This window comes from Charadrius vociferus, unplaced genomic scaffold (assembly GCF_000708025.1).
Source record: "Charadrius vociferus isolate BGI_N301 unplaced genomic scaffold, ASM70802v2 scaffold126, whole genome shotgun sequence".
Lineage (NCBI taxonomy): Eukaryota > Metazoa > Chordata > Aves > Charadriiformes > Charadriidae > Charadrius > Charadrius vociferus.
In genome coordinates this window covers 3,037,628-3,047,341 of record NW_009648894.1, presented here as the reverse complement: position 1 = coordinate 3,047,341, position 9,714 = coordinate 3,037,628, and the positions used below count along the sequence as shown (strand labels likewise).

Sequence of the window (9,714 nt, the reverse complement as noted above, 5' to 3'; positions counted from 1 at the left end):
CATCCCCTCTGCCCCTTTCTCCCCTTTCCTCTTTTCTCTCCTTCCTTCTTTTCTCCTACACCCCCCCCTCCCCAACTCTTTCTCTCTTTCTCTCCTTCCCCCCCTCTTTTGACTCTCGTTTGAAAAGCCTCCCGCAGACGAAGCGTGCGCGGTGCAAAGTTTTGCAAGAGGTGGAAAAAGATTTGCAGAACCAGGGTAAGGTGTTTGGACGGGAGAAAGCAAGTCTCTGGATCCTTAAACAACCCCCCTTTTCAGCAATAAAGCACACCGAGGAGGGGGGAAAAAAAGCCCAAACCGACTTTAAACGGTACATTAGTGACAACATGCAAAGCACCATGTGACCAGATCATTCCTAAAGCTAAATCAACACCTTGTCAACACAATGCAGCGACAAGAGTGAAAAACAAATGTCATTTTCACAGTCTGAAACCCATAAACGCCCATCGGATGCACTGGCACCAACGTTAGATGCACACATACTATTTAAATTGAGAGGGAATAAGAGGTAAAGGGGAAAGTACACCGGGGGAAAAAACCCTGCCAGCCACGTCAATTGCAAAGTAAATTATTTTCTGTCGACCAGATCCCGAAAAATGTAACGTAACCACGTTGCTCCAATGCAAGCTATTCATTTCCCCAAGTCGGTGCTCCCAGCACACCAGCTCCTATCCTTGGTCCCCACTCTTCCCGAGGCAGAGCTTGCAATCCACCTCTCACTGCAGCACCGTGCGAACTGCAGAAGTCTCAAGCTGCGAGGTTCTCCCCAGCCACTCGCAAACTTCGATGTTAAGCAGCGGAAAAAAAAAAAAATAAAAAAGACAACACACCAAGCTTTTTAAAAGCTTTGAATTTCAGCCAAATTGCCCAGGACAGGGGTACAATATTCCTCAAGAAACGTACACAGCGCCAACGAGCAACCTCAGCCAGGGAACTTCTCCTCCTGATGCAGGAGAATCCTCGAGTGAGCAGCAGACAAAACTCCCCAGCACCAAACCACAGCCGGCCAGCACACACAGCAGCAAAGTGCAAGAAGCACTCAGCCAGACCAGGTCCCCAAAGCTGTTCCTAGCCCCGTGCGGGAAAGCGAGACCCCCGCTGCATTGTACTGCGGTTTAAATGTCGCTTCCAGGGTCCCTGACCCTCCGCTTCTTACTTTTAAACTGATACCGAGGGTTTGCTTTTCCCAGAAAAGGCAGAGCCCGGGCTTCTGCACTCCTCTCTGAAGAGTCCCAGCGCCCTGAAGCCGGCGACTCTGAGGTCCCTTTAGGTACTTAAACATGGACGGGCTGCTTTCACGGTTCTGTGTTTTATTTGTTCAAGTCACTACCTTATAATTCATAAATATCTGAACCGAAAAACCCAGCAGTGACCGAGGTCACACAAGTCGGCTGACCGAGAATTCCTTCCCAGCCCTGACAGACTGGGACAGACCTTTCAAGACATTAACGCGTTTATTTCACGCAGGCGTAGCCCCTTCCTAAATGGAGGGGGATTAAATTCAACCGTGAAACCTGTTTTGTCGAAGCAACCCCTAAACGCGGATTATTTATTGCCCAAAGTTAGCACATTTTCAACGTGCCATGAGCTATCTTTGAAATCAGTGATTTTCTCCAGCGAGCTGAACCAGGCGCCTAACTTCTCCCCAAAAGCCACCCGCACAGGCACAGGCACACGCGTGTCTGTGCCTGCGGGTATAGCACACGAACGCAGCACATTTTACTACAGCAGCCTGAGCTTAATATTTCGGGAAACTCTTTCATTTTTATTTTTTTCTGCCCGTGCTGATAGCACGGCGAAAACCAACACTTCACACAGTCAATACAAACAGCCTCTTAACCAGGACAATATATATTTACACATTGACACACGGAACATCTAAACGTAAAATATACGGAGATAATACTCGCTAGAAGTAAACGCTGCCAGCCAACTGATTATTTAGAGGCCTTAAACGGGTTATGTCAAAATGAAGAAAAACAGAAGTGCATTCTCCTGCTAAGAATCAGCCACATTATTAAAAATCTATAAAGGCAATAAGCTATCAAACCTCGCTCGACAGGTCTCTAACAGAAAATAACACACATAAAAAATAGAAGCATCGCTCGGGTAGGTTTGTGTACTTTGCACCCATCCCCTCTCGGAAAAGTCTCTCATCAGGAATAAAGCAGCCGTCATTCTGCATCTTCACCCATTATCAGTCAGAGCCACTTTTACTATCGAGCCTGTTATTCCTCTTTCGCTTAAGAATGGCCACATACGTTTTAAAAGAGGGACGGCACTTCTTTCAGAGAAGGCACACGGAGCTCAAATATCGCTGCCCAGCCCGCTGCAGGGAGGAGAGACCTCAATATTGGCGACAGAGTGCAAAAGGACCCCAACCCTTAAAATTCGCTCCTTGGAACTAGGCGAAGGACACGATCTGCCTACTTAAAAAATACACCAAAAATGTTAATTTTTTACTATCTAAGTGCCCAGGTAGGTCAAGCCTTCGTGTCTCTAGCAAACTGCAACACAAGTCTGTCTCAGTTTCCAGGATGCACTGCACAGAGTCCTTCAGAGCAGGTTTACTGGACTGCATTTCCAGAATCTCCCTGGTCTTTGGGACAGTCCCATAAAACAAGTTGCTCTGACTGACCACTACAGGCGACGCAAAAAAAAAAAAACCAAACAAACCACCTTTAACGCCAAGTTTGCAAATGGGCACACACGCCCAGGTTTTCCTCGACTTTTCTGGAGAGTGGAAGAGTGAATCAAAGTTTCAAGAGGCTGGAAAGTGACTAACTCACTTTTCTAGAAATGCGATTTTTCTGCTTATTTTTACCTGATTATTTGCAAATATTTACAGCAAACACAGAGAAACATCCCGCGTTATGTACTGCTAAGGCCACACAATTACAAAACCATACACCAGCAACTTTCCAGTGCTGCCCATAAGCAGCACGAGGAGCCCACTCGTGACATCTTTAAGATCTGACAAAGGATTTCATGTAAATTTACCCTTCCCGGGCTCAGGAGGAAAAAAAAAAAAAACAATCAGAGAAAAGAAATTAAAAAAAAAAAAACACCTCTGCGTCCCACTGACACATCACCTTTGCTCCGAAGGCTCCAGCAAACCGCACATCCCAAGCTCCCCAAGATCGCAGCCAAACTGCTATCCTTACCCCCCCAAAAAAGTTATTTCTCCGTGTTGGCAACCCCTTTCCTCTCCCAGCAGGCACAGACCCCCAAAGTTTAACATTTCGAGCAGAAATGTAAGAGGAGACATTGGAAACAACTGGGAACCGCCATCTTACAACCCATCCAATTTCACACAAGTACTTGTCCAACTTAAGTTAATAACATTTTCTGCTGGGTGCCCCGACGCCTAACAACCCCTCCAGGAGGATCGCTACCCCCCGCCGGCTCTATCTCTATAAAATGGGTGCGTTATCTGACATTTTAACCTCCCCCAGACACGTTTCTTTCGGGGAGGACCGAAATCACTTGACCCAGGCAGCTCCAGATTTCACGAACGTCCCTGTTTAATCAAAATCTGCCTTTAAACAAAGGGCGCTCAGGCCGGGCTGGCAGCAGGGTCGGGAAATATAAATATTCTCCTCGGGGGCCATGTGCCCAGAAAGGTTTTAGGGGGCGTCTGGAGAAAGAAAGGAACTAAAATTTGCAAATGTGGGTGCGTAACGCGAGCGAGTGCAGAGGCTGCTGCTGCGTGCCTGTATGTGTGTGTGTGTGGCTGGAGCAGCCTGTCAGCGCTTTTCCCATACGGAGAGCTCCGGGGGCATCATTCATGTAGCATAAGTTGTATAGATTTTTAGGACTGAGGTTTTCTTTAACTTTGTTATCACAGTGGCAAATCTATGCCTTTATCACTTTATCAATTGATCAATTATACCATTACCTGAGTTTCAAATATCACGTAAATTGACATCTTCTGTAGACTGTTGAAAAACGTAAATATAAAAATGAAAGGAAAGTGAACCTGGAAGTTTCCCCTCTGGGGTTCTTTCAATGAGTTTTTAATACAATTTTATAAAACACTTGTCTTGAATATTTCTGAATTGAGAAGCTGCTCTTAGTATTTCAATTTCATGGGAATAATAGTGAGGGACTAATTAAAGTTTGAGAATGATTGCTACTTTAAACTGCCACTTGAGCTCACTTATGTCAATAGAAAGACCCCTAATGACTGTATCATTCTTTGTTTTTCACTTTTTCAGTTTAACTTTTAAGCTATAATTTTCTGGCTATGACTCTTTCTCAAGTTGAATTTATTTGATTTTATCTTGTCAAAATTTTATTTTGGGAGAAAACATGTCCTTGTTACAGACAAGCAATCAGCAATCATCCTGTCTCAGACCAGAGACTGAATACCTTAGACCTGAGAAAAGGAAGCCATTCGGCACAATTCATCAGCTAGTGGAATTTATTTTGCAAAATAGTCCGGTACTGAGCTATTTGTTTCTTTCTGAATGACAAAAGAAAGACAAAATAGATTTTTTTTCGTTTCCCTAGAGTTACATTTCCAACAGAAAAGTTGAAAAGTTAAACTTTGAAAGGCTCTGTTTCAGGAAGGAAGCTAAAGTTTTCTTAAAGTCATTTTCCTAAGGGAAAGACTCCTCTTAACACAGAGAGAAGCACCTGCACTTGCTAGGAGAATAAAACTGGTGTAGAGGTCTTAGACTAATTTAGCAGGGAAATTTAGCTAATTTTGTTTGTAGTGAAGCATAAAATTAGAACAGACTAAATACAAACACAGCTCTTTTGTTTCTTATGATCTTTTTTCCTTGATACTTATTCCTGTCTCTGAATAGAAGCACTTGGTTTTCATAAAACTGACGAGTTGCATGAGCACAGGCTTCCAAATAGGGAAAAATCCCTCTGATCAGCCATTGGAAAAGCAGCGTACATAAACACTGCACTAAAAATACAGTGATTTTGCTGACCTGCCCCCAAACAAGTGCTGGGAAGAAAGAAGACAGACAACGGTCATGAGTGTACCCAGAGACTGGTGGAAGTGAGTCAGATGTGCCAATAGCTCTGCGAAATACCTCTGAGGCTGTTGCAAAGACCAGGTCTTAAAAAATGTTTGATGGCAGAAAGCAGGATAGTTCAAAAAGCTTAGATGTGGAGTTTTAGTGAGTGTCTCATCCACGGGTGCAGGTCATGCTGTCTAGACAAAAAGAAAATTCTAGCCGTCTATTCCTCTGCTCCTTATTATTTAAATATGGTGTTTTAAGCTGATAGTGGGATGCCAGGAAGAGAGACATTTCAGTCTGGGCACATAGATACAGGTCTAAAGCAGAGAATTAGATCAGCAGATCATCATTGTCCAGATTAAAGTTGAAATTGTATTTATGAAAAAGATCATTGGAGATGAGATTTAGAGCAAAAGAATGAGGGAGCTGAGCCCGGAGCCTGAAGAGCCCCAATGAGTACAGTCATTCTGAGGGCCCTGAGGGTTCAATTAACCTTGACAGCCCGGAGTCTCCTACGAGGAGCAGAGCTTACGAATGAAACGCAATGAAAAATTACTACTTTTAAACTATTGGCAGTTTAAAACCTTGTCTCGACAGCAAAACCTACTCGGCAGACACCTCTAAAATGCTGTACGCTAAATGTGCTGTAAATTTATTCTTCTGGCAGGTTTATTTCTTCATTAAATATTTATGTTAGATGGGTTTTAGCATATGCATGACGTTGCTGTAAATTGAGTTAGAAATTTATCAGGTTAAGTCATGTTTGAGTCTAAAGGTCTCATTCTTGAATGTTCAGTCATGCGGCAAAGAAGAGGGGACCTACAAATAACAGTCCTCAAAGCAAAATGTAATAAATTTGAAGAGGCAGCTCTATTTTTCCGTCAATTCACATAGGTATCTGTTTGGAGGATTATTTTTTTTTCCTTCTTCCCTGTTCCTACATGTTGCACCCACGTCGGGTGCACATTTCTCATCATCTTCTGTGAAATGAGATGATTTTTAAAAAATGTAGTTTTGCAATTAGTGTACAAGAAGAGGATCTAAATTTTCAATAGTGTGTCTCTTCTGTTAAGTGAAAAGGAAGGAGTTATTAGAAAGTTTTTCTTGAATAACTGTTTTCTTTTGTGTTAAATGGAAGGCTTTCCAGCATCTTGACAAACGAACTCTTCAGCGTGCTATGATATATACAGACTATTACCAAACATTGACCAGATAAATAGTTCTCTGTCAGTGGGTAGCTCTATGATTTTTCCTTTCTATTGGATCTATTTTTGTGCTATACAGTTGCCATCACATCTATTGCACTGCTTATATTTCATGATGAGAGAAATTAATTTATCAAGTACTGGAATAACAAACGGGAGAAATAGTACACAGCCAATTCTAATATGACGTTCTTGCTAAAAAATCACGAAATCTTTGAGATATGTGAAAATCTTTTCTAATGACCAATAGCTGTATGGATATTTGTCAGTAACAAGTAACATGACCCCATGAGTTAGAGCACATCAATTTATGTTTTTATTTGGGGAGGGGAAGGGGGAAGGAGATATTCACCAATCAGTGCATTTAATATTTGACCAGCTGTAGTTGACATTCTAGTGAATGTGCTTCGCAGCTAGGAAATTCCCTATAGGATCTTTGCAGAACCAAAGAATATTGTAACATCTTCCAGAAATCCCATCTGTGTTTCTGATAATATTCTGAAACAACTTCAGTGGTGATCTTAAGATCCATCCCGGCTCCGGAAAATTAAAAGTGAAGCCCTTCTCGCCTCCCGCGCCGGCGAACAACCTTTACTCTTACAGAAGATGTAAGATCAGCTGGAGCATACAAATAACAAAGCGCGGCGGGCAATTTAGGAAACGCGCCGCGGAGTCGCGGCACGGGAGGGAAGGGGGTTTCGCCCCGTGGAGCTGGTCTAACGTTTAGCATCTTGCTTTTAGGTCCGGCTAATTCACCCACAGAAAGTGCAGAACGGGAGCGAGTAAAGTTTATTAGATCCCAGAGAAAAATAATCCATGACAATTCTAAAAATACGCAAAATAAAATAGAAGGAATGCTTTGAAGATATGACAGTTAAGCAAATATTTAACAAGAGTTAATGAAAAAAAAAATGACACGAGCAAGGAATACCAAGTGCAGTCATAAAAAACAGTTATTTCACTTAATTCGCATCCAAGGACTCAAAAAAAAAGTTTGCATTAAGAGATGAAAGACATTTGTCATTTAGAAGACACATTCTTAGGAATGAGAGTACTTCAGCTCAGCAGGCTGACACCTTCCTTCAATCACATCTGAGTCGCTCTTTCTAGACTTTTTGCAGCATCTTTTAGTTTTCCAACTAAATCCTAAGAGATGAAATACTGTCTTAGAATAAACGTATTTTTTAACAGGTCAGCTAGAGGAACTTTTTTTTTTTTTTTTTTTTTTTAAATACGGAGAGGCAAGGGAAACCAGCACCTTACACCACAAAGAAATGTTGCAAACTGATGGACAATGCCAGCAAGTAATTAAATAGCTCCCTATTTTACAACATAGTAAGAAAAGTGGGAACTGAAGGAAAACACCTTTTAATATATATTATCTACTAAAATAGATCACTACTCCTAGCACGTAGATTTTATCAGTATTGTTACGATGGCTAACGCTGACATTTGCCCTGGGCTTTGAACATTTCTAAAATGCTGAAAATATTTTGAGTACAATTTTGTGCGAGGACCATTCTCCAGCCAAAGCACGTCAGATTTAACTAAGTCAGCAGACTGATTAAAAACCCTCATTAGTAAGAAAAGGATGACTTTTGAGAGACACTTTAAAAAAGCAAAGGTGTAAACCTGAAGTTTTAATATCTTGCTTTTCCTCTCCCCCCAGCCCTTCTTCCCAGTTCTCCACAGTTTGGTCACTTCCAAGCATTACAATACTTCTATTGTTCAGTTACACATTTAAATCGCTAAACAAAGATCAACGTTTGTTTCAGTACATTTCTTACATGTCATTAAAACCACTCAAGAGCCTTCAGTTCGTTCTCTATTTTTAATCATGACACATTTAAATCATTGAACCAGTGTCTTCAATCATTTTTCTAAAGCACGGAAAATCAGAGTTTCAGAAAAACAATGTATTTCCTCCCCAGACAAAATATTTATGCATGTATGTAAACCACTCTCCATGCAACTAAAATCAGTTACTTTGGAACTTTGTTTGAGAAGACAGGAAAATTACACATGGATAATTTTGATAGAAGATTCTCCCCTACCCTCCCAGTCCTGGATGATTTTTTTTTTTTTTTTAATAATGGTATATATGATTTCATTTTGATTGGCAAGTTAAAAACATTTACATTCACAGCCAAGCATAGAAACAATGATGAAGGAAAGAAGTACCTGTAATTGCTCCATTGTGCAACTAAAACTAACATCTGGGTGTGATCCTGAATCACCGTTCTGAAGGAAGAAAAACAACCAACATTGCCTGCTTTATTAAAAAATATCACGAAATTGCATTTTTTCCTCTGAGGGTGCTGGGAGTACAGTACCTCTATGTTTAAGGTCACCAAGTAGGAAGGCAGGTAAGTTTTATGAAGTTGATTGCTCTAAATGAAAACCAAACAGCATCGAAAAGAAGTCAGGTCTCGGCACCAAAACAGACTGAAGAAGCACCTTGATGTGTTAAAATTACCTTGATCTGATATTCCAAGCGCCAAGACACATCGGTTATATGGAGAGGAGATCTGCCTATGCTGAAAGACACAACAGTTACAAGATCCCTACACTAAAAGAAAATGTCATTTTCTCAAGCTGTCCATCAGTAAAGAAGTTTTTCATGATCATTGTAATGCTTCTTGGAAAGTTCAAAAAGTTTCTTAAGAGTAGAATTCTGACACAGGAAGATAAGGTTCAACAGCTGTTTTCTGAAGTCTGTTAAAAATGTACTTTTTTTTTTTTTTTTTACAAGGAACAGTATTTCATAATTTAATCACCTAAAGTATGGATATGTATTTTCCAGGAGCAGCTGTGATTGAAACCATGTATCTGTGCTGACCAATTGACCTACCTTCCCAATAGGATTTCCAATGCATCCTTGTTTTTCTGGAGGGGAAAAAAAAAAAAAATTGCTAGATTCAATAAAGTCCTATGAGAGAAAGAAAACATAAATATGTTAAAATTGGTTAAAAACCTGATATTCGGTGCAAAATTGTTCTATTCTCTCTTTGTCCAGTTTACAGTCCTCAAGACATGTGCTACAGGGAAAAAGAATTTATTAGTTTTCTGTTAACACTAACTCAGCGGTACAGCTTAAAGTAAAACCCGCCAGAAAAATGGGGCAGCTTCAAAGCATTAGTACCTTATAGCAGATATGTCGGCTTTCTGCTTTCCTGCCTCCAGAATACATGTTGCAGCCGCAGCATGGCAATGTTTTAATACCGTAGGGTCAATATCTTTCAGGTCTGGATCGTCTAAAATAAATGAATTACTGATGACACGCTGATTTGCCAAATCCCAGCACACGGTACCAAGAGATGCTGCTCACCCTTTGAACGTCATCTTTCCCACAAAAAAAAAAAAAAAAAAAAGAAAGAAAAACCTTTCAAAATGAAACACATTTGGTGTTTTAGAGGGAAAGGACGGAGCGAGTCGGCAAGGTGTGAGGAGGAGGAGGAGGAAAGGGGCTGAAGCAGCGGCCGGTGCAAGCCGTGCCAGGCGGGGCTGGCCGGCGGTGCACGCCCCGCCGCCTCCAC

General features: G+C 41.3%; 1 protein-coding gene across 1 annotated transcript in view; it reads right to left on the bottom strand.

The window, feature by feature from the left end:
• Positions 1-9,714, bottom strand: part of LOC104288356 (polycomb complex protein BMI-1) — a 40,509-nt gene that overhangs the window by 5,461 nt on the left and 25,334 nt on the right. The window contains exons 2-6 of the mRNA XM_009887152.1: positions 9,321-9,460; positions 9,153-9,216; positions 9,030-9,064; positions 8,655-8,715; positions 8,512-8,568 (exon numbers count right to left, since the gene is read on the bottom strand). Coding sequence (XP_009885454.1) covers positions 8,512-8,568; positions 8,655-8,715; positions 9,030-9,064; positions 9,153-9,216; positions 9,321-9,460 — 357 coding nt within the window. The remainder of the gene's footprint in view (positions 1-8,511; positions 8,569-8,654; positions 8,716-9,029; positions 9,065-9,152; positions 9,217-9,320; positions 9,461-9,714) is intronic.